Source organism: Eucalyptus grandis, chromosome 11 (genome assembly GCF_016545825.1).
Source record: "Eucalyptus grandis isolate ANBG69807.140 chromosome 11, ASM1654582v1, whole genome shotgun sequence".
Taxonomy (NCBI): domain Eukaryota; kingdom Viridiplantae; phylum Streptophyta; class Magnoliopsida; order Myrtales; family Myrtaceae; genus Eucalyptus; species Eucalyptus grandis.
In genome coordinates, this window is record NC_052622.1 from 226,609 (window position 1) to 253,340 (window position 26,732).

A 26,732-nucleotide genomic window follows, 5' to 3' on the forward strand; every position below is an offset into this window, starting at 1 on the left:
AGGATCACCTCTTTTTTAGGGGGGCAGTCGACCTTATGCTAAACTTGAATTAGACAGGATTAAAAGGACTGGTAGCAGAAAATACAGACTTTCCGAGCTCTGCAAAATGATAGTATTTCTCGCAGTATACTTTAAGCAGCTGCATTCTCTCTCTAAATGAATTAATAAACAATGGATATTCTCGGTACAAGCCACGGCCAGCACAACTATGTTGCACCTAAGATTTGATAGAATTCCAATACACCCTTGTTCTCTACAGGACTAAAGGACGATTTTGATTTAGGTAGGAGAAGATGGGTGAAAAAATTGCAGAATGCTAAACTGGAGGTCTTCAAACTCATTCCACAAGCCGACTAGTCCATGAGACACTTGTTTAGCGAGTGCCAACTTTCATGTGTTGAAAGGGCACTGTAATGATACCGCACGAGCTCATATTCATAAGAACACATCTGTCTGTCCAACCATCGATCTCCATCTATTGGTGAACCTGCTCATGCTTTCCCCTTTTCTGTCCAATGGAACGAAATGATTGTCTGGAACCAGACTGTTTTGTCTCAAACTGGGGACACAAACAAAGCGAAACCAGATGCAATACATTACTCCTAACAAGATGCCCGCATTGTAAAGAAGTGCAATGGTCAATGGTAAACCCAAAAAAGAAAACGGCATTGTATTCATTCATAAGAACTAGATAGCAAGGCTCGTAAATGCACGAGGCCGAATCAAATGGAGAGGTGCACTTGCATCTTGCATCCGTCCCGGTCAAGCTGCTCTACATTTTAATCGGTTCCCCAGCTCGGGTTCTGGAAATCCCATCTACTCTACACTCTGTTCTCTTCTTCTTCTTCTTCCTCCTTTTTGTTTCTTTCTGAATCATCTCGGCCGCCCTACTCCACCATGGAATCAAGTGGAGGAGCTTCAGTTGCTGACTTAGCCTTGCTCTGCTTCTTATTTCCCCTACCTGTTTCACAATAACCACACGCCCAAATGCAGTCCGTGAGCAGAGACTTTCACTGAGCGAAAATACTAAAGAAGAAGAAGAAGAAGAAGACAACACTTGCCTCCACGCTTTAATTGCTTAAGCTTCAAGCTCTTCTTCACATGAAACCTTTTTGGAGTTTTGCTGGTCTCCTCCGAAGTGCCCGTTTCGCCTGCAGACGAACAACAAAATACGGAAGCAAAAACAGAGGGGCATCGCATTGATCAAAAGGCAGGATAGAGAGAGAGGATTGGCAAAACGAAGATGCTACTCCTACTCCTACTAGAGGTCGGATCCTGTCCAAAGCAGTACCGTCGCGCATAATTCGTTCGAAAAGGGAGCAAACACTAGTGATGCAGGATGGGTTATTCCGGGGGAGATTTTACCTTCGGCCACGGCCATCTCCACGTCTTGCATGGTGACGAGCCCCTTCTGCAGCGCCTCCTTTTGTTCCTACATCGCCACCCAAAAAAATTCAATCCGAATGCTCCCAATCACAAACACAGAGCGGAACATATATATATATATGTATATGAAGACACAGACCCTGCGCCATTGCTTGAAGAGCTTGCGCTTGCGCTTGCCGGAGATGGAGAGAGGTTGCTGCCTATTCTTGAGCTTCCCGGTCAACGCGTCTCCGTGCACCGCCCTCTTCCTCTCCCCTGCCAGCGCCCTCCTCCTCTTCTGCACCTCGTTGAACTTGGCCATTCTCTTCTGCTCTGCCGCTCCGCAACTCCAATTCCAAAACCCTAGAAGAAGGAAGGAAGGCAGGAAGGAAGAATGAACGGACTTTTACTTTCGTGGGCTTTTTTGCTTTAATGGGCTATAATATAGCGGGTCTCGGTTACCCAATGAACTTCCCCCCAATCGAGAAGTTCGCATTCATCAAAGCCTCTTTCCGCGACGAGATTTTGCGTCGTCTTCCCAAGATGAACCTCAAATCAGATATGAGCGAGAGCGACTCAGGATTTTCTCTTTCTTTTAAGTTATCGTTCTGACTGTTTAATTTCACATCGACTCCAGACGATGAAGGAGGATGAGCTTGATCTTTAACTTCATGTCGCCCTCAAATTAACATTCCAGTCTTTTGCCTTAGGCCTTTGTCCCCTGTCATGCGCCATTTGAACCACGATATCACGCATTCGTCGAACTGAGCCCTTACACGGCACTCGCGATTCTCACATTTTCATTCAAACTTAGGTTGCCCCCCCTCACACCACTCATCCAAACTCAACGGGCCTTCAACTTTGAAATGCAACAACCTTCTCAATTCATCTCCTTAATCTCAGGATACAAGGAAAGACGCTCAAAACGTCATTTTGACAACCGAACATGCAACCGGTATCACCGTTTGAAGAAATTCAACAACTTTTATTCACCGACACAGGAGCAGAACATCAGGATAATTGTCATATCTACTGGGAGTCCGTTTTGGCAGGTTCCCAGGACTTGAATCTGGTCCAGTCCCTCTGCCCTGGATTCAGCGCATGTCCCTTGGAATGATAGATATACGCTTCTCCCTCTCCCGAGAGATTCTCCCTGTGTTCCGCCCCATACCTCTTTGGTTTTAGCATTAAAAGCTGCAATAATAGAAACTCTCTGTCAGCAAAACACCTCAACTTATCGACTCGCCTATGATAATTTTTGTAGCATCGACTTGCCTCGTCTCCTGTGTGATCAGTTATATGGTGGAGCCAACCGTGCCATTCTGCTGGCACCTGGGAAGCATTGTAGCGACCCTTCTCTGCATACTCAACCCACCTATGTCTCCCTGCAGAATCACCATACTAGTCAAAGCCAGTCGATAATGTGATCGCATGCAAAGAGAACACCGCAACGAGATACCCCATTTCAACACTGAGAAGGGCAGCTATACCAGCTAGGAGAAATACAACAGCTGTGCTACTGCTATTGCCCAAATGAACATGCTAATGACAAAAACAAAGGACATGATGCTATTTTTCAAGTCACCATATCAAGGAGAGTACAGGCAAAACCACAACAGCATAGAATGACATCAAAACAAAGAGTGTACTTCATTCCATTTAAAAGCCTATTATGAGGTGCCCATATTCGTAAGTCTGCAACTAGCATACAACCCAACAAGTTTTCAAATCCACAATGAAAGGCTTCACAGTAACCCAAGAAGGATGGAGGAGACAAGTTCCTGCTTCATTAATCTTTCACTTCTTAATGCATATGTGAACAGAAGAACGCTCGTAGAAGGTATATTTTCAGGACGACTTCTGTGGGTTTTTTATCATGCATGATGTGGAGACTCTGGTTAGAATTTAGGCGGAATAGCAGAAGCATGGTCTCAAAGCTCCATCTGATATAGATTTTACAACAAAAGAGTTTCTTTCTGGCTCCATCCACCTTGTGGTACTTTCTGCTCTTAGAATATGAGAATATTTCCTCCTTTAATCATCATTAAATTTCCACCCGTATCAAATGAGATTCACTTATCATAGGGAAAAAAGGCATCCAACCAAATATAATTATTTCTAAAACTAGGTGAATCAAAAAAAAAAAAGATACACAAAGTCGATGTACATGCTGCAAACACCAATCCAATGCAATAAATAAATAACAAGGAGAAGAAACACCAACCATGCTGAGTCTCTCCAAGTCTCTCATAGTACTTGTTCCCGAATTTGTCAACGCCCACAAGTGTAGCTCCTATATTGTGGAGCTTGGTTTGCCTGGAGAAGCATAAAAAAGAGATTCGCCATTTAAGATACAATAACGGCTTTCAAAGGAGAAAATAGTTCTATGACAGCAAGAAAAGGCTGGCGGCATGTCTTAAAACGATGCTCTCCCTTGTGCATGCACATAATATGTGCAAGATTTTGATGACTTTATCACACTCTTTGATCGAAGCCAATAAACTTCAAGTTATATCCAGAGTATGACAGCACATCTCTACCTCCTCTTGAGACTATGTACCCATGTGTCTTTATTCTCTCGGAAAAACAGGTGATGATGTAGAATTCACACAAATTGGAAAGGCACTATGAGAAGCTTGTTTAGGTGCATATTAAAAAGGTAGAATGAAAGACGCACTCATCATCAATCCAATGAAAATGAATTATTTTGATTCTCCAGAAACATAAAAAGGTATGCCCAATTTCATAACAAGTGAGAAAACCCTATAGAGAGAAATCTAGAAAATCGACTTACAGAAGGTTCCCATCTGCGAGGCACTTCCTGCAAAGTAAACCCCACGACATGAAAAAGTAATTAGTATAATTAAAGGACGAATCTCAAAGAAACAAAGTACGATAACACTATTAGATACAAGTTGATATCACATCCAAGTCATGAGACACGAAATGAAGTATTCAGAAGGTTTCTCGAATAACAAACTTCAGTTTGATGTATTTATGACGGCTCAAACATTACATCACACATCAGCAGACAAGAACGAAAGAACTACACCACAAAGCATTACATGGCATGGTGGTGAATTTTTAGGATTTCCCTCATAACCTTGGCAGGTCACAATAGAGTTGCAATGTATCGATGCCAATGCGAATCAACATGTGAAATGGAGACTAACGGAATTTCAAATTCAGACCAAGTACTGATGTGCAGCTGGAATAAAGCACAGCGACTCCTATCGCCAGAACAAGAACCGTAGGAACTCTCAGATTGTTGCGCATACTCGTGGTGGACAGAAACAATTTCGACCGTCGGCACGGTGTCATCGGTAGCTATGGGGACCAGACAGCCTGCGCAGCTAATCGGCACATGCGCTTACACACTTCAATCGCGACACCGAAAAGCTCCCGATTCGGGAAGGAAGCAGAGCGAAAGCCCGCGTGCCTCCTCATCGGCAGGGTTCTAGGGCACGGAAATCAGATGGTGCGCAGAGGGAACGAGATCTGAACAGGCGAAATCGAGGAACGCCACACGGCGGAGCAATGGAGAGAGAGAGGGGGCGGAACTCACAGGTAGCCCTCTTCCTTGAGGTCGCGAAGGAAGTTGCCCAGGCCTTTCTCTTTGATGCCCTTCAACGCTCCTCTCAGGATCGCCGCCATCTCCTTCCTCCTTCCTTCTCCTTCCGCCTCTTCCCCTCTGTATGTTGACGACGGACAATCGTAGGCCCAGGAAGGCGGTTGCACAGTACGACGCACGTACCCGATCACAATCTCAGAAGATGGGCTCGGATCGAGATCGTGCGTTGAGTGGACTGGGCTTGTGCTGCTTCGGACTCATTAGACCTTCCTTTTCTAAAAAGATTGATGTCATAAAACATTCCAAAAATCATAAATTAACACATTCATGACAAATATACTATCTTTAAAATTGAATTAATATCACAAAAAAATTAAAAAAAATAAAAACTGATAAAATGCCAAATTGATATACCAGTTATCTAACTTAGCAATTTAGATTAAATTAATTATAAGTATATTGAGTAAATTTATTAAAGGTTTACTAATTTGGATTTTTAGTAGTCAAAAAATTAATTATACAACTTTTTGTATAATACTTTTAAAATGTGACGGCAGAATAAAGAAACTCACCTGATGCCATGCCACACAAATAGAATGGAGAATTAATTTTAAGAATTAGCCTAAATTACTTTTCTTCTCCTCATTCTTATCCACGTAATTTTTAACTCCGTCGCTACTAGTGATGATGCAAGTTGAGGTTTTAGGACAGGAGATTGCCTCTATTTCAGCAGATACCAAGAAGGGAGCCGGACGCAAGCGTTGATCACACGTGGCCGTCGATCATTGGGCCGAGAACCTAGCAATGACGCGAATGCAATTTCAACACCTCCTTCGTCTCCCCCAAAGAAAACCTCCATTGGCAAAAGTATTACTAGTTAATTTCTCTTCTCCGACCTAGCCGTCGGCTGGGAATCTCGCATCTGCTTCGATCTCGACGCCGGTAAGCACGTCGGCGGACTCGCCGGCGCCGTCGATTTTGATTCCCACTCTCTATGTTCGTGGCTGTCGAACCGCGTAGGTCTTTTTTTCCCCTCCTTCGTTGTGAGGGAGATAGCGAAGGGATTAGATCGATTTTCAAGGCCCGTATATTTCCGGATAGTTAATTCGAAGCTGAATCGAGCGTCCGCTCTCTCTGAAATTCTGAGTCGATCGCCGAGATTTCGTTTCCGTGGGTTCCGTTCGATCGGATAGTTGAGTCCGGAGCTGGTTTTAGATCCGTGTTAGTTTTTCGTTACGGTTTTGATTCCGATTGTCCATTTCTTACAGGGGGGGCGATAGCGAACATGATGAGGTTGCAGACGTACGCGGGGCTCAGTATAATCGCGACGTTGGCCGTGATTTATCATGCGTTCAGCAGTCGAGGCCAGTTCTACCCGGCTATGCTTTATCTGTCCACTTCCAAAATCAGTTTGGTGTTGCTTCTCAACATGGGTCTGGTCTTTATGTGCATCTTGTGGCAATTGACCAAGCGGGTGTTCCTCGGTTCCCTGCGGGAAGCCGAAGTGGAGAGGCTTAACGAGCAATCGTGGAGAGAGGTCATGGAAATCCTCTTTGCCATCACCATTTTCAGGCAGGATTTCTCGGTTACCTTCCTGGCCATGGTTACTGCCCTGTTGTTGATCAAAGCTTTGCACTGGTTGGCTCAGAAGAGGGTCGAGTACATTGAGACAACCCCTTCTGTTCCCATGCTGTCTCACATCAGGATAGTTTCTTTTATGGGATTCCTGCTTCTCGTGGACAGTCTGTTTTTCTACAACTCTATGAAGTTCCTCATACAGACGCGGCAGGCCTCCGTCTCCCTTTTCTTTGCATTTGAGTAAGCAGTTCGGCTTCTGTTCGTGTCTTTACACCCTGATATCACTGTTGGCATTGAAACCATTTCTCAGGGCTTTTGCATAATGCATTGGATGCTTCCAGACCGATTCTGATTTGCTGTATGTTGTTTTGTGGAGGTCATCTCTCTTCTCAAATTTAATAGTTATGAAGTTGGATAACTTAGTGGCAAGAATTTATGTTGACTTTTTGGACAATCATAGTGTCAGGGGGATGCCAGATAGTGATTTGTAATTGTAGTATATTCTTGATAAAAAGCTAGCTAGTGTATTCGAAAATGCTAATGGTATGTGCAGCTTGTTATTTGTAGATTCTTGGGCATTGTAGACAATCTTATCTTTTATTTGGTTTACCAACCCTAAGTCAGGATATTTCTTAACTGGCTGGAGGGCACCATTGGCTCTATATGTTCATATGCAGCTGTTGTTTCTCTTTGCCCATCATATGTTTATACACATAGTAATTTAGCAAAACTGTTCTGGACTCATTATGTTATTCTGTTCTGTAGGTACATGATACTGGCCACAACAACTGTGTCAACTTTTGTTAAGTATGTTTTCTACGTTAGCGACATGCTTATGGAGGGCCAGTGGGAAAAGAAAGCTGTTTACACCTTTTACTTGGAACTAATACATGACCTGCTACACTTGTCGATGTATCTGTGCTTCTTTCTTGTGATATTCATGTAAGTAATCTTTTACTTTCAGACCCAAGGCCAAGATTTTTCATTTTTGTATGGTCGGAGCATATACATGCTAAGAGTTGTTGTAAGTTGCTGGCTCCGCTTCTGTGCCTAATTTCTGTTTACTATACTTTTCTCTTCATGCAATACCTAGTTACAACCTGCAAAAATGTCTAATAAATGATCTCGCAGGCGCTTACATGATAAAAAAACTATGATTTAGCAATTAGGAGCTGTTGCTGTAATGTGTTTGACATTGATATTGGGCATTGTGATATTGAGTCCCTTGTCCTTCACAATATATTTTCGATGATGCTAATAAACCTATTGTTTCTGAGCATCTACCATGAGAAGATATTATACTTGAGAAGCTCCAGCGAGGAAGATTTATGTTCTGCTTGTTTTTCGTTTTTTCATTTTTTTGTTATGCTTGGGAAATGCCATTTTGCTCTTCGAAGTGGTTGTGCTACAGAAGTGTTGTAAATCTTTATCTTTTTTTTTTCTTGCAGATTAGTACCCCTATCATGTATATCTACCTTCTATTTGCTAGTCTTGATTTTTCTACACTTGTTTGTTTACTCAACTAGACTTGATTATTTACTCATCTGGACTTGATTATACAGGAACTATGGTGTACCTCTGCACTTGATTAGGGAGCTTTACGAGACATTCAGAAAATTCAAAATTCGCGTTGCTGATTACATTCGTTACCGAAAGATTACTTCAAATATGAATGATCGGTTTCCAGAAGCTACACCAGAAGAGCTTAATGCGTGAGTTTCATATCTAAGTTGGCCAATCTTTTTAGTTTTAATCTTGCATTATCTTGGATATATCCTTACTTTCTTCTGGTGGATGCAGAAGTGATGCAACATGCATTATATGTCGAGAAGAGATGACTACAGCAAAGAAATTAAATTGTGGACACCTTTTTCATGTACATTGCCTTCGTTCATGGCTCGAGCGACAGCATACATGTCCTACTTGTAGGGCTCTAGTTGCACCACCAGAAAATGGGACAGCTGCTGCAGGAGGACAACATGGACAACCTTCAGATTCTCGGCAACAAGGTGATTAATAATATTGTTTCTAGTCTTATTTCAATGTGCTTTCGTGCATGAGGTCTGGATTCATGGTGGAGTCGGCAAGCAGGATCAATTGCCATGTTCTCCAGTTAGCTTAAAAAATTTAAAGAGATTGAAGTGCACTTTTCTCCGGGGCATGTGGATTTTGCAGACTATATGAGTTTGCTGCAATGGTCTTTCCCTTCCAGAACTAATTAGGCTTATGGGAATACTGATATAGTCTGTGGTTTCTTGAGCAGGGGCTGCTACCACAAGCACCGCATCTCAGGGCTCAAGTGATGTTGGTTCGACTGGTAATAATCTAAGTGGGCATCAGGCCAGAATCCAAGCTGCTGCAGCTGCTGCATCAATATATGAGAAGTCTCTTGTTTACCCTTCGACAAACACATTAGTATGGTAAGCCTGAATTAAGCTAATTCCTTCATTGTTGCATTTTGCCTTTTAATTTCAGGGTGAGTTGTTATCTATGTGCATGCTTTGTCTGGCTTTCTGTCTCTTTTGTCCAATGTCCAAAGTATATACATCTTCTAATATGACATATTCCACTCTGCCTTAAATACCGCTTGCAGACTGCACAGATTCTTGTCCAATATAATAGATGCAAGGACCCCTTGATTAGAATTTATCAATTTTCCCAATTACTTGTTTAGTCTAATTGTTCAAACTTCCTCAGGCCTCCATCTATATATGTGTTAAATAAGAATATGGCTCCTGATCTGATCTATGTATTTATTTTGATGCAATTGCTTTTGGTCCAGCACCTTTCTAATCATGTTGTTATCTCGAAGGAAAGAAATTGATGTTTCGAATATGTATCACATATAGCCCATTGGATTGATAATCTGATAGTAAACGTGGAAATTGCTAAGTAGTTGGTTTATATATATTGACCATGTGAAATGTCAATATAACATAATGTTCCTAAATGAGATTTGCCAATTAGAGGTCAATCTGTTAGAATTCGATGGAATATAGTGCTGGTTTTTTTAATGTTACATTCAGAGTATGATAAAGTAACTCTTAAAATTGCAGTGTAGTTGGATCTGGCAAGAGTTCTGGTTTCATGTCTCTTCTCTGCTTTGCAGGTCGTCAGGGTATGCCTACCTTCCTCAGCAAAATGCGCCATTCCCTAGTCATTCTAGTGCAGACTGCAGTGGTCCACAGCAATCTACGGTCCATGGTGATCCTGGAAATATGTCCGTCTCACAATTGTCTAGCATTGTTTATGTCCCAGTTCCAGCTCCTGCAGCCACTGAAGACAGGATTCAGGGAGGTCATGATGACTTATCAGAGGCCCGTTTTCTGCAACAGCACATTGAGGTATGGTCTCTGTGGTACGGTCTCTGTGGTACATGAATCATAGTAGTGATTAATGACAGTGCACTTAGCTTTTAGGGTACTTTTGATTGCTCATGATTGCTCACTCAGCTAGTTAAAGTAGTTGCTCTTTTTTCTTCCCCTCATCCTTTTAATGGAGGAGGAATAATCTCATCAAGCTTTGCACTGTTCTTCTGTTATATTTGTTTGAATTATATTTTGCAGGAGCTGCAAAAGAAACTTCAATCGCTACGAGAGAAACCCTTTGAAGGGAACGTGTCTTCAGGTCCCTCGGCATCAGCAGATAACAAAGGGAAGGCTGCTGTGAGCTCCTCGTTCCCTGTTTCGGACTCAAACTCGTCATGCTGAGAGCCAGGACAGTTTGATAAACTATAGCCTGCTCGTAAATGTAAATGTACACCAGTAGAGAGTTTCTTTTCCCATTTTCTTCCTCCCTTTTCTGTAAGAGAGCGAGAGAGAGAGAGAGAGAGCGACAGGATTGTCCCTTTGAATTGGCCGGAAACTGGCTTAGTGGATGTGACACAGCTGAGATTTCATGCCAGTCAAAGCTTCCTAAAACCGCCCCTGGTTGAATTGTCAATCTCGTGAAGCGAACAGTTAGCAAGAATTACGCATTTGCAAATCATTGAATATTGAGCAAAGCTGGTAATTACAGTTACTCACCTCCCTCTGTGGAGTACCTCTCAGTATTGAGAGATAAAACGAATGAAATACCGAATGCGGGCAAAAGAGACTCAAGTTGCGTTTGGTTGAGCAAATGGGGAAATGGGGAAATAATTCATTCCCTCGAATGTTTTTGGCTCAAGTGTTTATTGCTTAAAGCATATAGGTTTCTCTTTTTGGTTCGAAAAAGTTTATAGTGTTTGATCAGTGACTTTTGGTGTATTTTTTCGCAAAATGGTTTGAAATTAAAAAAAAAAAAAGGGCAGTACGCGTTGTTCCTTCGTTGAAGAGCATCTCTCTCCCATCCACCATATCTCTGAAAATCCTTAATCCGAAATCCCTAATCCATTCACCAGTCCTCTACAAATCCTCAATCTAAAAGTCCCAAACCATTTCTCTACAAATCCTTGATGGGATCCCCGGCCCTAGTGACGAAGCTATTGCTGTTCCTTGGCCATTTGACAATAACGACTGGTCATTACATGCTATTAGGGCTATAACTTCTTGCCAAGGTATGCCGACATCACGCAAATCCTCACGTTAGTAACCAAAAGGGGAAATTATATGGTTTCCAATTTGATGATTTTGATTTTACGAGGGCAAGACCGAAAAATGAAAATTTCAGTGAGTATATTTTTAGAGGGAAGAAAATACATTAATCCCAGGACTTGTCTTCTAAAAATGTGGACAACTCAAGGCAAGTCTTCACTTTAGACATTAGGCTTTGCCAATGTTGGCATTTTCTCCAAAGTGAACCGAAAAACATTCACCAAGCGCATTAAAATTTTCCTCTCTAACCAAAGGCAACCTAAATAACTAGTGGTAGGATGAGCTATGGGGTCACACAATTTAAGTTGTAGTATATAAAACGGTCGGGGGGCTCACCAACCAGGCTCTCGTAGCTCAGTTGGTTAGAGCACCCGTTTAGTAAGCGGGAGGTCTTGAGTTCGACTCTCAACGAGAGCAACCGACGCTCTTTTTAATTTTTAATTTAGCATTTTCCATTTTCATATTCGCAAAAAGAGAAATCGGAATGATTACAAGAAATTCATGTAACCGTCAGGTTCTTCCTGGCTCACGCTCAACTGCTGTCTCTCTCTCTCTCTCCCACTCCCACTCGACGTTAAACCAGAGATTCTCTCTCTCTCTCTCTGTGGCCCTGGAGTTGCCCCGATTCCATTTACCCACCACCACCACCACCACCACACACCTCTCTCTCTCTCTCTCTCTCTCTACATGATCGACTCCGACCACCATCCATCCTCTCCTCCTCCTCCTCCTCCGCCCAAGACATGAGCTGCTCATGCCATTGCCGCCACTCCTCCTCCGCCACCGCCATGAGGTTCCTCCCCAGGCTGCACCCCCTGCGCGCCCGCCCTCCCCACCGCCTCCGCTGCCTCCTCGACCAGCTCTCCCCGCCGCCGCCGCCGCCTCCCTCTCCGTCCCCTCCTCCTCCTCCTCCTCCCTCAGCTCCGTCCTCGCCTCCGGCAACGCCATCGCCGCCGCCGCCCGTGGCTCCGGCTCCCTCCACGGCGCCGTCACCTCCGCCATCACCCACGTCGCCGTCACCGCCGTCGCTATTGCCTCCGGCGCTTGCCTCTCCACCAAGGTCGACTTCCTTTGGCCCAAGCTCGAGGATCAACCCGGTATTCCCACCTTCCCCTCGTTTTCTCTGCTGCTCTCCATCGCCGACTGAAGAAATGCTTCTCGACTCCTTCTTTTCCGACGCCCCAATTCTGCTCGTGCTCCCCTCAAATCCACGCTCGGCTTCCTTAAAATTCACATCATCCGTTAGGATTAGTTTTTTAAAGCGATAATCCGGTGGAATTGTCGACGAGTTCGAAATCCGCTTCACCTTTCGTACTGCATCAATTTTCGCTTCACTGCACCTCCTCGTCTCTAGTCACTGTAGGGGATGCGTTATTCATCACAATTTACGCAGCAGCACGGTGGAATTGTCTTGTGTCGTTTCTTTTTGACTCCGCATAAAGAAGAGCCCTTTATGCTTGGCGCAGGTTCTCTCGTGCTGGACGGAGTTGACGTGACGGGCTGTCCTGTATTCAACGATGCCAAGGTTTCCATTAAATTGCATCACCGCTCACCAATAGTGACTTGCATTCGCATCTGCACACGCTAAACCTGCTCCGCTGTCAAGACAGGTGCGAAAGGCTATTGCATTTGCCAAGAGAGCTCATCATGGACAGCTTAGGAAAACCGGAGATCCGTATTTGACTCATTGTATCCACACCGGGAGAATCTTAGCTATGCTGGTTCCTTCTAACGGCAAACGAGTATGTGAACCTCCCTTCACTTATCAGTGGGCATCCGGAGTACTTGTTGTACCACGATGTTTTGTCTTCCACTGGTTCTTCAATCTGCTTTTCGTGCTTTCCGCAGGCTGTCGACACCGTTGTGGCTGGGATTCTCCATGATGTGGTTGATGATACCTGTGAGAGTCTGCATAGTGTTGAGCAAGAGTTTGGTGACGATGTCTCCAAGTTGGTGGCCGGTGTTTCCCGATTAAGTTCTATAAATCAGGTACTAAACTTAGGGCGATTGTTGACATGGTTATTGGTGGAAAAGGCAGCCTTGTTTTTGATGATTTAGGTTTTGGTGTATCGTGAAGATTCTGTTCTTGGTTTTGCCTTAGGGGGAACTGGAAAGTTCACTTTCTCCATGAAATTCTCAAAATGAATTTCTGTCAGTAACTTTAGAATAGTCCGTATTCTCCAGAGATGGAAATTGAGGCGTGGATAAATAGTGAAATTTATATTGAATAATGGGCTATAGAGGAGAATTGCTATAAGTTGAACTGGACTCCCCTTCTTGAACAAGTCTGTTCTTTTGGCACACTCCTTTTTGTTTTATGTGCCGTTTCTTTTCCCTTTAGGACACTGTTCGATCTCCCATGCTGCAAGTCTTTAATGTAGACCTCTTCACTGATACATTTGTGAATCGGCATCAGTACTATTCCACCGTCCTTGAGCATACCGGTCCAAGTTGATGAAGTCTTACACCCTCTCTAAATTGTTCTTGGGCTTTGTTCACCCTTCATTCAGATCATCGTAGATCCTAACTAATGAAAGAGGATGTGTCGACTTGAAAATAGATGTCCAGCTTAACTATTTCTTGATTAGTTTATGTACTCCTGATTCATTGAATAATCTAGTAAAATTGAATGTAAGAAGGACTTTAGATAATGTAAGCCAGACATTTGCAAATCTTTGAAGAATGGCGATCACCACAAACGAATCTTGGACGGTTGTCAGATTTACCTCAATTACTATCTACTTTACATGTCAAGGTCCGTTATAACATCTTATCTCATTTAAGAAGTACTAAAATGTAAGTTCTTCTATATATTCGATCATGGTTCTGGTAACTTTGGCAATTGCCTTCAGGTGTCTGCACCTGCACCCCTTCTTTTTCTACACCATAAAATTAATGTTCTCCTTCTTCACCTTTTGCTTGCTTCATTATGCTTTTCTTGCAGCTTCTGAGGAGACACCGCCGAGTAAATGTGAATCAGTGTAGCCTGGGTGAGGAAGAGGTATGGAACTTAGCTATCTGGTCTAGAAAGTTATTGAATTATGCTCAGCTGTTGGTAGTTTATGACGTACTATAAAGAGTAGTCAAAGATGATTTGCAGATTCATACCATGCTTTTTAACTTTGTTAGAATAATTAAATATTAAACCATGCCTTTATCTAATGGCTTAAGCTTTTAGAATAGTCAATTGTGGTCCCACAAAATCTCACACGATATCAAAGCTAGAGGTTTTGAGTTCAAATCTTTTCAGGTCTCCCCAGTTAAAATTTACACGCTTAGTACTAGGCAAAAAAGACTAGACTAAGCTTGAGGGAGAGTGTTAGAATAATTAAATATTAAATCACGCCTTCATCTAATAGCTTAAGCTCTAAGAACAGTCAATTGTAGTTACACAAAATCTCACAAACTTTATTTTCCTAAGCATTCACATATATCAATGGCAAGAAACGTTACATGGCGGCGCATGATTTATTCTTTAAAGCGGCAGCATTACCTTTTTTTGTACGTTTAGTTTAGTCGTAAGGTGTCTTCTCTTTTGAAATTATAATTTAAAGATTGCTTAGTAGTGTTTTCTAGTCCTTCTGAAGTCCTTATTGCTCTTCCAGGCAAATAATTTACGAGTTATGCTCCTAGGGATGGTTGATGATCCACGAGTCGTGCTTGTCAAGCTTGCGGATCGTCTTCACAACATGAGAACCATGTATTGACTCACTCTTCTTCCATTTTCTACTTTTAATTGCCAGGCATCTTCCTTTTCTCCTGAGCTCTCCTATTGTTAAAAATCTGTTTGGACGTCTTCGCCTTTTCTTTTAAGAAATAGCTTTTTACTTTTATTTGTGCCTCTTGTGGAGATCTGAAGAAGTTACAGAACTGAATGCACCCTCAAAATCTGATGATGAAAGATTTTTTGCAATATTATGATAATTATGTCGGTGCATACTGCTTGGCTGTGCTGGTGGATGATATTCTTCCTGTGCAGTTATGCTCTTCCCTTGCCAAAGGCTCGAGCTGTTGCACATGAGACCCTGGTAATTTGGTGCTCACTTGCTTCGAGATTGGGTTTGTGGGCAATGAAAGCTGAGCTGGAAGATCTGTGCTTCGCAGTTCTCCAGGTCTGCTCATAATTGCTTCGGTTCTTGAGAAATCTTATGACCTGTACATAAGTAGTGGACCGAGAAATGGGATTGTTGAATGGAAGATGACTTTTCCTTTTCCTACTGGCTATTTCCAGGGATATAATACGACGAATTAAACAAATAAGATGAAGGTTGGACTTGTATATTAGAAAAGGCTGTCTATTCTGCTACAGTCAATGGAGGATAAGATAAGTGAGTTGGACATCAGTTGTGTAGGCACCAGAGGTGGTGTTGTTGTCAGAATATAGAATGTTTACATATTAATGGGACCATATCATAGAGAAATTAAAGCCTTGAAGGAAGTTGTTGCACGATGAGGTGTGGTGGGGAGATTTGTTCTTTGTTTAAGGACGTGCAATCCATGTTTTCATTCCTTCTGTGAATGCATAAGCTGCTGAAACGCTTAACACTTGGTCAACTTTCCATTCTGGTAAACCAATGATTCTAGTGATGAGTTCCGTATCTGTTCATTTAAGATAAAATGAGTGGCCATTAACTATACTAGAGCATACTATTTAATATTGTCGGTGCCATTTTGTTTCCTGTTATTTTTCTTCAAATCTTCCATAATATGTCAGTTACATTCACTTCCTACAGCCACAAGTATTCCGGAAGATGCGTGCTGATCTTGCTGCCATGTGGAGCCCAAGCAATAAAGCAGGAAATCCAAGAAGAAATTTGGCAAAAACTAGCTTCCTGCACTGTGATGAGGAATTTTCATGTTCCGATGACGAAGATTCAGTCGACATGAAGGAGAACATGAAAAGCATGAAGGTAGAAGAAACTTGTTGTTGCTTCTTTTCATTTTTTAATTTTTTGGCTGAAAGTTGCCTCTTTCATGTTATACAAGCTTCCTGGTGTGGAAATACTTGTCATCTTTGCTATAGTGAACACGTGTTTGCAATTATCTGCCAATAGTGATCGAACAAATTCCCATTTGCATGTGTGGTATGCGTCATTGATAGATCGGCCCTTTTAAACTGATTGACCGCTTACATTCTCTAGAACAAGATGTATTCTCTGTAAGTTGCTTCACTTTATTCATTCAGAGCTCGTATTGCCTATTGAAGGAAATGTCTATTGCATTTTCATGACATTAAGGGGGGACATATTTGTTGGAAACCGTTCTGGTATGGGCATGGTGGAAATTTTCTAAGCTGTGTGTGCTTTCTTAAAGTAAAATCAATCAAATAATGCTTTTCTTTACGATTTCGGGCTGTGAATTGGTTAATGGCGGGATCCTCATGATTCAGCATAGTATCCATGCAAAAGGGTTTGAAGGTCCCTCATCAGCCTGCAAATAGAATTGATCTTCTCTCTTAGTTTAGGTTGATCGAGCTAGTTGCGTGAGGGAGAGTGTTGAAGTGGGAGCAACTTAACTCATATGAATCTATACACTTGAGCTGTTAAATGAGGTAGTGGATTGCATGTTTTTTTAGGTTGACAGTAAGTCACGATGACAATGTCTAAGAGCACTAATACTACTTGCAATAGAAGATTGAAGCTCTTGTTTAACTTATGGCTCTAGGAAGTTCAGAAAAATTTGATGTGTCTCAGAGACTTGCTTCAGTGATGCATATATATGAAAGACAGCAGAAGAGGGCCTATCAGTACTTTGACCCTCACCTTTGAAAAAAATATGGTGGCACAAGAGTTTGGAGTGTTCTTTGGAATGGACTTTTATGTGCTCTTCTAATTTCTCCACTAGATAGTATGGTCATAGTTGTGAACATGGAGTTTAGTTTATTTTGCCATCAATAAGGAACAATGAGAGTCAATCATACTGAGTAGTTTGATGGAGTCATTTACTTTGCTTAAAGTTTGGAAGAATGGAAATATGAAAAGGTCAGAAAGAAAGAGTGTTTCCCTTAATATGCTTCTTCTATCCATTGTTTCACTGTAGGATCTTCTGGAAGCTGTAGTGCCTTTTGATATCTTATTAGACCGGAGGAAGAGAAGCAAGTTTATCAGTGATATTGGAAAAGATTCAGGGAAGGTCACAAAGCCTAAGGTTGTGAAAGATGCTGGAGTTGCTTTGGCTTCTATGCTTGTATGTGAGGAAGCTCTTGAGCGCGAGTTGTTTATCTCAACTTCGTATGTCTACTTACTTCTCATTTTTTCTTGTATTGTCCATCTTTCCTGTGTGGAATTGGAGGCTATATTTTACTATCTGGACCATACTTGAAGGATCTTAAGCTCTTACGTTTCCCTTTTTTCGTTGATGCTTGCAGGTATGTTCCTGGCATGGAAGTAACATTATCTAGCCGACTAAAAAGTTTGTATAGTATTTACAGCAAGGTATAATGGAGTTTGTAGTGGATTGCCCTTTGTGGAAAGGGCTCAGTTTTCTGTTTTCTTAATGGAGTTTAAAAATTGTCTTGTGGCAACAATACAGAAGCACTCACACAAGACAAAGTTTGACAATCACTACAAATGTTTGCATCTTGATTGGGATTACTTTACCATTAACTGACTCAAAAAGTTTTGGGATAAGTGCATTGGAAGTCCTAAAACTAATCAACAAAGTGCAATTTAGTCGTAAAACTTTCAAAAAGTGTAATGAAGTCCTAAAACTTGTCATGAAAGTGCAATCAAGTTCTAAGACTTGTCAAGTTGATCAAATCAAGTCCTTCTATCGATAGTGTTTTTTGAAAGTTTTAGGACTCAGTTGCATTTGCTAAAAGTTTTATGACTCAATTATACTTTCGTGATAAGTTTTAGAACTTAATCGCACTGTTTGAAAGTTTTAAGATGCAATTGCACTTTCGTAACAAGTTTTAGGACTTCCAGTAAACTTTTCTCAAAAGTTTTTGTGAGATAAATCTTAATGCAAGAGATTGGAAGCTCAGATAATTTTAGTTTTTTGAACGACAAAGCTGCTCTAGGGTCTGCCTTTGGGCTACTCGCTGGTACAGGCAATAAGTTTTTAGTGTTAGAGATGTAAAATCACAGTCGCATGTTTTATCTACTGTGCTGTTCAATTCTTTTTATTGATACTCATGCTTGTATTTTCTCTTATGTTTCTCTAGATGAAAAGGAAGGACGTAAGCATTAATAAAGTATATGATGCCCGAGCATTGCGGGTAGTTGTTGGAGACAAGAATGGAAGCCTACATGGACCTGCAGTCCAATGTTGTTACAGTCTTCTTAATATTGTGCACAGGTCAATATATTGAATCTTTTGTCCTCCTTTTCCCTTTCCCACTAAGCAAGACAAATAAGTTCACAGGTTCTGTCTTTTATATGATCTTAAGAGGTTTATCATGTTATATAAGTATACGCTCTCAGAGAAACTGCATTGCTGCTGACGGAAGCTCACACTTTTTTGGTGCCCATCGCAGACTCTGGACCCCCATCGATGGTGAATTTGATGACTACATTGTTAATCCAAAGGCTAGTGGTTATCAGGTTAGACTACTACCTGACTTGAACATGCGATGATGATTATTTTACCCTGCTCTTATTGACTATATGGAATTGGAAGTAGAGTTATTGCTGAGTTCTGGAAATTATGTTCTTCCTCTAGATGAGTATAGTCTTGTAGTGCCTTCCGAGGAATAGAGTAGACCTATTCACCAATGAGGAGGCCAATTTCTGGGACTTGATTGCAAATCTAACTACTTCCTCATTGGCTGTTAATTTGATGCGTTTTGGATCAGGGCTTTATCTCTCTGGAGTATCTCTATGTCTCAACATTGAACATTTTGTTACTCCTTTTACACGGTTCTGTTGTCCTGGGAATCTAAAACATTGTTTTCTCTGTCTTACATGATGCAACTCTTTCAATGGCAGTCTTTGCATACTGCTGTACTAGGTCCTGATAGTTCACCTTTGGAAGTTCAAATAAGAACACAGGTAAAAGATGCTAAACGTGCTGCTTTTTTTGATGTTTTTGTTATCCCACATGACTACCTACATGACTAGCCTCAATGTTTTCAGAGGATGCATGAATATGCTGAACATGGGCTTGCTGCACATTGGCTTTATAAGGAATCTGGCAACTGGTTACCATCAGCAAGCAACATGGGTGAGTCAGAGTCCTCTCTCTCCAAAGATTTGGTGGGTTCAGAGTCAGAGGAAGGGGGTCCTTTTCAGAAGTATGGTTCACTGAAGGCTGGGCATCCAGTTCTTAGGGTTGAGGGAAGTCACTTGCTTGCTGCTGTTATAATTAGGTACACCTTGTTCAGCTTAGTATATCCAATGCAAATCTGCATATTCCACAAATTATCTTATTCTTCTTGCTTCTGCAAGCTCAGTGTCGATAAGGGTGGAAGAGAATTACTTGTTGCTGTGAGCTTTGGACTGGCCGCTTCTGAAGCAGTTGCTGACAGAAGATCTTCATTCCAGACAAAGCGATGGGAAGCATATGCAAATTTATACAAGAAGGTTCAGTTGCCTGGACTTCGCACTTACTGACTTAAGGAATTTTTATGTTCTTTGGCAATTCTCCTAGTTTGTGAATAGCCACATGAACAGCAAACGAATCTAAGATATGGTTACACTTGGGACTTTATACACATATTGTGCCTGGGGTCTCAGTAACTAAAATTGTTCTGAGTTTTGGCCTCTAGCAATTTCAAAGTTTCTCAGTGACTTAGGGATCAGTAAAAACTTTTACAAACAAATAGTTATTCCGGCGCTTTCTCTAGCATATTGGATTGTGTTAATGAAAGACCATATCTCCTTCACGGGGTCTTTTAGTGCTCATATATCCGCATTAAAATGCATTGACAGTTTGACAATTTATAAGCTTGCAATCATCGGAGGAATAAGAAACAATTGATGGTGTATTTATCTTTTTAAAACCCTTGTTACCAGTTTGTTTATCGCGGTTAAAAACAAAGTGTGGTGATCGGGATTAGTCTGAATCTTTCTATTTTGAATCTTGATCTTAAGAAAAGCGAGTATCAGTTTTAGAATCAGGATTTTTGTGCTTAAACAATTGATAGTCTTCTGTTCGAATTGCCAACATGAGAAGCCTTCATAATGAGGTAGCCCCTAGTTAGGAGTTCTGATCAATTTTCAATTCAATATCATTAGCAAAGTGTCTGAATTTAGTGCTGCAAATTTTGCCTTCTAGGTTTCTGATGAGTGGTGGTGTCAGCCGGGACATGGGGATTGGTGCACCTGCCTTGAAAAGTATACACTTTGCCGAGATGGGATGTACCACAAGGTATGTTACTGCCACACTGCCTTTATTTTTGGGGAGTTTATGGATGGCTTTGGTACCGAATTGCCAATCTTCATACCAACCTTGTGACTAGGTGTTGTTTTTCTTCAACTTCCTCTCTCACTTTTCTCTTGAGGATATCAATATCAACTATTCATCCTTTGGACTCATTTTCCCGGCTGAAAATATGCAAATACAAAATGGCCTCGTGTCCTTGAGCACATCAAGTCTTTGTTGCAGTCAAGTCTGTATCATTTCCTTTTTCCATTTCCAGTCCATGGTACCACGTAATTATTGCAAACACTTTGGGTTGGGTATGTCTCAAATCCCCATTTTCACGCGTATGTTGTACGTGCTTTGGTTTCAGTTGGCATCAGAGATCTGCATCATGTCATCAGTCAAAGCATTTAATTTTGGTGAATGTCGGGTTTAATTTCTATTGACCTGTGGCAACATGTGAAAATGGTTCTCGTGCTGTGCAGGAAGACCAATTTCAACGGCTTCTTCCAACTTTTATCCAGATTATTGAGTTGACAGACCAAGAAGAATCTGAATATTGGACTGTCAAGTCCGCTGTTTTCGAAGGAAAACAGATCAACTCTATCACATCTAGGCCAAGCTTAGCCTCCATTAGCTCAAATTCCGTCGAGGGCAGTATTAATAACAAGGTTTGTTTACACAGTATCCCCACCTATGATCAGACATTATGGTTTCTGCTTTAAGGTTTCTGTAATCATTTTCCATTGTGGCATTTTGACTTCACTCGGACATTTATGCGGTCTTCAAACATCATGAATGTGCAAGCATTTCAAGATTAATCGAACATCATGAATGTGCAAGCATTTCAAGATTAAGGTCTAATCATTGCGGACAATTTCTAGGTGCACCTACTGAGGACAATGCTTCAGTGGGAAGAGGAGCTACGCTCTGAGGCAATTGCTAGCCAGAGTAAGCTTGGTGGAAAATCATGTGACAATCCCAATTCGGTCACACTTGATGAGGTAGTGATCGTATCCTGGCCACATGGTGAGATCATGAGGTTAAGGAGTGGGAGTACGGCTGCAGATGCGGCAAGGAGAGTCGGGCGCGAAGGGAAGTTGGTGTTGGTGAATGGCCAACTCGTCTTGCCTGGTACAGAGCTCAAAGACGGAGATGTAGTTGAAGTCAGACTCTAAACGAGCCATTACAAGGTAAATTCGGATTTGCCTAGTAGTAGTAGCAAGTGTATATAGAGCAGGGAATAGAATGAATAGGGTGAAGTCAATAAGGCTAGTGCACTTCTAGTCATAATCGATTTGTATAGGGCTTCTATTTCAATTGAAACATGCCAATCATCACGGTCCAGGCATCTAGGATCATGTCACCGAGGCATGACTTTTGGAGAGATTCATCTGTCCTTGCAAACGCAGCCATTCAAAGTGTACATAATCTGATATCACAGATCAGTAATACAAACAGATGGGTATCCAGATTTTTAACAGAGTGGCAGCTTTACAACCAATCTTTTAACATCTGAGCGTCTCCAGTGTCCAACTCCGTGATCCCTCGTCAGGATGCGGATGTTGCCTTCGATAACACGCTGAAGGTAAGAACGAGTCGGTTTCGAATTTCAACACTCAGAGCTGATTCTAATGTGATGATGATGATGATGATGATGCCTTGTTTGTTGGAGTTAGCTGTCGAATGAGTCAACGTGAGTGTTATTATTCAGTTATATCATATTTTCTCGTGTAATTACTAATTTTGTTTAGGTAAAGTCAATTCCCTCTCCACCTCCATGTTTCTACTAAAGAAAGAAAGAAAATGTGTAAATTAAACTGGGCACGTGTTTTGTGCACTGAACATCGTTTTTCTTTCTACTCCCCATCTGCAAACGAAAAGGCTAAAAAGAATTTGCAAATAGTTCCGCTGCGGGATTGAAGATGTGATTTTTCCTTGGGGCCCACCAAATTCGGTTCCTCGAGAATTTTGAGATGGAAAAGGTAAAAGAGGGGATTTGAAGCGAACTAACTTCTTTGCCCTCGTCTTCCACACCGAATTACGAATTTTGAGATCTTGGTGATGTTTTTTCTTCCTCTTTTGTCGAACGACGAATATGTCTTTTCGTTAAGCGTTTCTTTTTTTTTCCTTAATTTTCTCTGCCCGCCAAGAAAGAATCCTTCCGGACATGGTTTTTTGAGTTTTGCAAAAATATGGTGTGAACCATTACCTGTTAAATCTCTCATCCATATGCTCAAAATTTGAAAAGCCTCCTCCACATTGCACTTTGTCTCATTGAGATTGCTAGGCTCTAGGTTTTCTTACTTATTTTTTTTTTCCTCCTTTTCTCTGAATTCCACTTCTCATTTACATTTTACATCACCTTTGGAAAATCCTCCCTCATCAAATTAATCAGATTTTGTCATGTCGATCAAAGCTACGTATGTAAGAAGATAAAAAACAATATCTTGAATGATCGCCAAGAAATTAAGGAAAAATACATAAAGAGGTTCCTTTGAAAATAAACTAGAGGATGAAGAAAAGAAAAAAGAAGCCAAAAACGGGAGTAGATGAAGATTAGAGATTAGGGTTTCAATGCTATGCGCTCATGCCTGATCAAGAAAATGCTAACTTTATCGATATTAATATAATAAGATCTTTAGGGGAAAATTACGATGGTCGCGTGTTTTCGATGACACTAAGGTATTGACTTGTTCAATTAGTTTTTTAGGACTTCAGTTCACATCTTCTCATTTTTAACGGTTGGAGAGAGAGAGAGAGAGTGTGTGCTGTCCTCCACACGAGGCAAGGGTATCCAAAAAAAAAAAAAAAAAAGAAAGAAAGATATGGGGGGTTGGGGTTTGGGTTTATGTCAGAAAAGGGTGAGAACTGAAGGCGATAAGAGGGTGCGCTTATCAGCAGCGCATCGAGACAGCTACCGCGCACTACACGAGACAGTGACCAGTTGCTCCCCACACCTTCTTTCCATTTCCTCTTTTATATAAAAATTAAGTACGAATAATAAATGCGTCCCCCTCTCTCTCTCTCTTTCTCTCTCTAAGTTTTTCAAAAAATAAATAAAATTAAATTAAAAAAATAGAAAAAGGAATTAAGGAAAAGTGAGAGACCACACCACACCTATATACACGTGACTTGAACAGTGGGGACTCGGGGTGTACGAGGTAGAGTGACGTGGCGAGACGGGAATCAAACTTTTCTCGCGGAATGGACGGATATGACCCTGGGGGCCTTCTCTCCCACCCCCCGCCCCCCGATTTTAGCTGTGGGCCCACAATCCGATCCGTACTCCTTTTTCTGAGTCGATAGATAGATCCTTTTCCCCGCCCCCAGTCAAATATGGAATTTAAGGGGTCCCTTTCCATCGCGAGTTTCAAAGCCCCTCAAAAGGATCAAAAGATAATAATAATGCCCTCTCATAACCTCTTCTTCTTCTTCTTTTTTACCATTCTTTTTTTTTTTTTTTACTATACTCCTACTTTAATTTTCACTTTCAAACTTTTATCCTACTTTCTGATAAGACATGAAAAATTAAAACTCACTCTTAAAACGAAATCCCCTAAAGGTAGACATTCAAACCCATCTCCCATTTTCATATTGTAAATATGGCCATTAAGGCAAATCTAATTGGGTTTTTTTTTGTCATATTGAAAAATTCATATTGCATTCCATCCAAAATATCGACGCTCTTCTTATCCCACTCCATCTTTGGGCGAATTCTCTCCCGTATGTATCATCTGAATTCCGGCCTTTCCTGGCACGGATTTTGTTTTTGTTTTAAGTTCCCAATAGAAAGAAAATAACATAAATGACGAGACATCAAGAACGCCTTTCATAACAACACTCCTATTTCTTTATCTTTTTCGTTTTCTAAAATAAAAATAAAATAGAAATGTACATTTCTCTTCCCACAAGGCTCTCCAAGACCAGCGACCTTGCTAACTAGCGGAGAAAGAAAAACTATAATAAAATTACTGAAAAATTATAAAAAAACTCTAAGTCAAACAAAATTTGGGCACATACTCAATGTGTTTCTATTCTATTTATATAAATTTTTTACAATTACCAAACATGCTCTTTTACTCGAAAAATTGCACAATGAATGAAAATAGAAAAAAACTGTTTATGAACATAAATTATTCTTGAAAATATAAATATTGCTATATGCATCCCAAGCTAAAACTCAACTTTAATCGCTTTACAAAAATGATGGATATGAGATGAGAGATTTAACTTTCCAAGCTTTTTTCGTAGCCAAAATGTTTTGATGATTATAATTAATCTGTTTAGTATATCGGGCATCTCCAGATAGATTTTTACTTAGTTATTTTTTGCTTTGAAACTTTCAAAAATATGTAAATGTCGAAACGTGACTTCATATATAATATTTTTAAGAATTTAGTGAAATTTGAATAGTATTTCGAGTTTGGTGGGAAAATGAAAAAGTGCCTTTTGCTTTTGCCTGAGTGCAAACAAACTCGATTTGGGAAACTATTAACTCAGAGAGAAAGATTCCTAATGTCCGCCAGGTCAACAAAAGGACACGTGCCGACTTTTCCATTGAGTGCAATTAAAGAAGTCTCCCGACATGCACGAAATGCACAATTCGAATCATAAAACTACTCGACATCGACTTGAGATATATGAGCACATCACTGCAGCCCAATTGAGTGCTAGCAATTAGCGCCTCTTTCCACATGAGGTGGCAACATTCGAGCACGATCTTGAACTCGCGATAGTTTTGTCAAAAAAAGTAAGAAGAAAATGAGTCGATAATTTAATTTTTTTAAAACGGTTAGCAATGATTCAAAAAAATCTCACAATTATATGTACAATTCTAGTCATTTTTAATATATTGTTGACCCGTTCAGACACGTCCAACTACACAAGTTAGAATGATATTTAATTTATTATATATATATTATACATATCTATCTAGACACGTGATGCTTATGCGATCTCCCTTTTTTAGCACATGTGAAATAAAAATGTGCCGTGTTTGAATTTAAATTTTTGATTTGAGTAATAAATATGTTGCATCATATCATATTATGGTCAAGTATAAATTCGACATGAGATGACAATAATGTGGTATGACCGTGATTGGATACTCACCAAAAAAAAGGTATGTAAATATAAATTAAGTCGTAGATCTTTCAATTTTGCATATTTAATTCTATATCTTTTTGCAATTTGCCAATATAGCCATCCTAATCAATTTGAGCAATAAAATTATGATCGTTGACTGTCTTGGCAATATGGTTAGCACTGATATTGGCAATTTTTAAATATTTTCTCGAATTTTTTATACATGATATATTTTTTTTCACTGAGGCAACCCTCTAACAAGGGTCGTGGCCCTCGGCCATGCCCACAAACAACAAGGGTCCAAGTGAGGGCTAAGACCTTGGCTTGCAAGCTGGCAATAATGAGTAAAAAGGATAAAAAGATAATTCTTTTGAAACTGCATAAATTATTCATGTGATACTGATTGTGTTAGGACGTGGGATGATCGACGTATAAGTTAGAGATTGTCGATCAAGTAAGTCAGGAGCACGATAATGACAAATTGTCAAAGGAATTTAAAATTAGACTAGTTAAATGGAAGGAGTTAATATGGAATGGATACGTGGAGAGTAGGCCAAACCCTTGTGGGTAATTTGAACCCCGACCGTGACAAGAAAGGGGGCGCTCAAGTCGGCGATAGCGAGGGAGATGGGGAAAAGGTCAAAGTCAATAATGGAGGAGCATGGCTACTACCGATACGTAGATATCCCCCCTCCCCTCCCCCAAAGATAGAAGGTTTTTTTATTTTTAAATATAATAAATAAAACGGAAATAGGGAATTAGGAGGGGGCAAAAGTGGGAAAAGAGAGGGTGGGCCCACAGAGTGTTGAACTGACACCTGACCTAAATAGGGGAGTCCCCGCAAGTCTGCCCTTTTCTTTCTCTCCCCCAGAAAGGGAAGTTAAAGTATCACTGCCCCTTCCCCGGCGAGAGCTACTCCCCCTGTGCACCGCCCCACCGTAGTCCTTCCGCTACCCAATCAGGATAACGTGCTTTCTCTCGCGGGCCCCACCCCACCCCCCGGCCGGAAATCCTTATCATTATTGAATTTCTTATTTGGTCGGTCAAGGCAAGCGGGGGTGGGGGGAGAGAGTGTGACGTGTACGTCCTTTTCTCCATTGATCTCCTCTTCTTAAAATTAAAAGAAAAGAAAAGAAAAGAAAAGATTTAACCCATTATCCTTGCCAATTTGGATGTCCTTTTTAGCGATTCTGTTCTCGGTACTCGGCGAAGGAGAAGGAGAAGTCGGAGAGAGGACTCCTCCGATTTCATTC

At 41.0% G+C, this 26,732-nt stretch overlaps 4 protein-coding genes and 1 non-coding gene across 7 annotated transcripts; 3 read left to right on the forward strand and 2 right to left on the reverse strand.

Moving 5' to 3' along the window:
• Nucleotides 1–574: 574 nt before the first annotated feature.
• On the reverse strand, nucleotides 575–2,065 carry LOC104424280. Its single transcript, XM_039304721.1, has 4 exons — nucleotides 1,526–2,065; nucleotides 1,366–1,432; nucleotides 1,062–1,151; nucleotides 575–961 (listed from the first exon to the last, which is right to left on the reverse strand). The coding sequence occupies exons 1-4, from the start codon at nucleotides 1,685–1,687 to the stop codon at nucleotides 888–890; spliced, it is 393 nt and encodes a 130-aa protein (XP_039160655.1). The 5' UTR covers nucleotides 1,688–2,065; the 3' UTR covers nucleotides 575–887.
• Nucleotides 2,066–2,225: 160 nt separating this feature from the next.
• Nucleotides 2,226–5,099, reverse strand: LOC104424281 (probable NADH dehydrogenase [ubiquinone] 1 alpha subcomplex subunit 12). Its single transcript, XM_010036649.3, has 5 exons — nucleotides 4,931–5,099; nucleotides 4,160–4,186; nucleotides 3,590–3,681; nucleotides 2,641–2,750; nucleotides 2,226–2,559 (listed from the first exon to the last, which is right to left on the reverse strand). Exons 1-5 carry the CDS (start codon nucleotides 5,017–5,019, stop codon nucleotides 2,395–2,397), a joined length of 483 nt encoding a protein of 160 aa, XP_010034951.1. The 5' UTR covers nucleotides 5,020–5,099; the 3' UTR covers nucleotides 2,226–2,394.
• Nucleotides 5,100–5,720: 621 nt separating this feature from the next.
• LOC104424282 (ERAD-associated E3 ubiquitin-protein ligase HRD1A) lies at nucleotides 5,721–10,534 on the forward strand. 3 transcript variants are annotated; one of them, XM_010036650.3, is made up of 8 exons: nucleotides 5,721–5,878; nucleotides 6,205–6,754; nucleotides 7,280–7,456; nucleotides 8,077–8,226; nucleotides 8,315–8,523; nucleotides 8,778–8,934; nucleotides 9,624–9,858; nucleotides 10,081–10,534. In XM_010036650.3, the coding sequence occupies exons 2-8, from the start codon at nucleotides 6,222–6,224 to the stop codon at nucleotides 10,222–10,224; spliced, it is 1,605 nt and encodes a 534-aa protein (XP_010034952.1). In that variant the 5' UTR covers nucleotides 5,721–5,878; nucleotides 6,205–6,221; the 3' UTR covers nucleotides 10,225–10,534. The 3 variants fall into 3 exon arrangements, with proteins under 3 accessions (XP_010034952.1, XP_018720545.2, XP_039161274.1); XM_039305340.1 differs by lacking the exon at nucleotides 5,721–5,878 and adding an exon at nucleotides 5,934–5,952; XM_018865000.2 differs by lacking the exons at nucleotides 5,721–5,878; nucleotides 9,624–9,858; nucleotides 10,081–10,534 and adding an exon at nucleotides 5,930–5,952 and having other exon boundaries at nucleotides 8,778–8,938.
• An 897-nt stretch (nucleotides 10,535–11,431) lies between these two features.
• On the forward strand, nucleotides 11,432–11,505 carry TRNAT-AGU. Its single transcript has one exon. It is a non-coding gene; the product is annotated as a tRNA-Thr (tRNA).
• Nucleotides 11,506–11,655: 150 nt separating this feature from the next.
• On the forward strand, nucleotides 11,656–21,876 carry LOC104424283. Its single transcript, XM_010036651.3, has 18 exons — nucleotides 11,656–12,185; nucleotides 12,555–12,613; nucleotides 12,699–12,830; nucleotides 12,937–13,077; nucleotides 14,033–14,089; nucleotides 14,694–14,788; nucleotides 15,068–15,200; nucleotides 15,822–15,998; nucleotides 17,128–17,318; nucleotides 17,456–17,522; nucleotides 18,254–18,387; nucleotides 18,566–18,632; nucleotides 19,017–19,079; nucleotides 19,164–19,396; nucleotides 19,481–19,610; nucleotides 20,305–20,397; nucleotides 20,877–21,062; nucleotides 21,276–21,876. The coding sequence occupies exons 1-18, from the start codon at nucleotides 11,843–11,845 to the stop codon at nucleotides 21,567–21,569; spliced, it is 2,595 nt and encodes an 864-aa protein (XP_010034953.2). The 5' UTR covers nucleotides 11,656–11,842; the 3' UTR covers nucleotides 21,570–21,876.
• The last annotated feature ends 4,856 nt before the right edge of the window (nucleotides 21,877–26,732 follow it).

Coding starts and splice junctions, on each gene's coding strand:
- LOC104424283 (XM_010036651.3), top strand. CDS start 11,843: ATGCCATTGCCGCCACTCCTCCTCCGCCACCGCCATGAGGTTCCTCCC. Junction 14,090..14,693: donor GTAGCCTGGGTGAGGAAGAG/GTATGGAACTTA, acceptor TTGCTCTTCCAG/GCAAATAATTTACGAGTTAT. Junction 15,201..15,821: donor TGTGCTTCGCAGTTCTCCAG/GTCTGCTCATAA, acceptor CACTTCCTACAG/CCACAAGTATTCCGGAAGAT.
- LOC104424282 (XM_010036650.3), top strand. CDS start 6,222: ATGATGAGGTTGCAGACGTACGCGGGGCTCAGTATAATCGCGACGTTG. Junction 6,755..7,279: donor TCCCTTTTCTTTGCATTTGA/GTAAGCAGTTCG, acceptor TCTGTTCTGTAG/GTACATGATACTGGCCACAA. Junction 8,935..9,623: donor TCGACAAACACATTAGTATG/GTAAGCCTGAAT, acceptor TCTGCTTTGCAG/GTCGTCAGGGTATGCCTACC.
- LOC104424280 (XM_039304721.1), bottom strand. CDS start 1,687: ATGGCCAAGTTCAACGAGGTGCAGAAGAGGAGGAGGGCGCTGGCAGGG. Junction 1,152..1,365: donor GGAGATGGCCGTGGCCGAAG/GTAAAATCTCCC, acceptor GTTCGTCTGCAG/GCGAAACGGGCACTTCGGAG. Junction 962..1,061: donor TAAGCAATTAAAGCGTGGAG/GCAAGTGTTGTC, acceptor ATTGTGAAACAG/GTAGGGGAAATAAGAAGCAG.
- LOC104424281 (XM_010036649.3), bottom strand. CDS start 5,019: ATGGCGGCGATCCTGAGAGGAGCGTTGAAGGGCATCAAAGAGAAAGGC. Junction 4,187..4,930: donor CTCAAGGAAGAGGGCTACCT/GTGAGTTCCGCC, acceptor TTTACTTTGCAG/GAAGTGCCTCGCAGATGGGA. Junction 2,560..2,640: donor CTGATCACACAGGAGACGAG/GCAAGTCGATGC, acceptor CTATTATTGCAG/CTTTTAATGCTAAAACCAAA.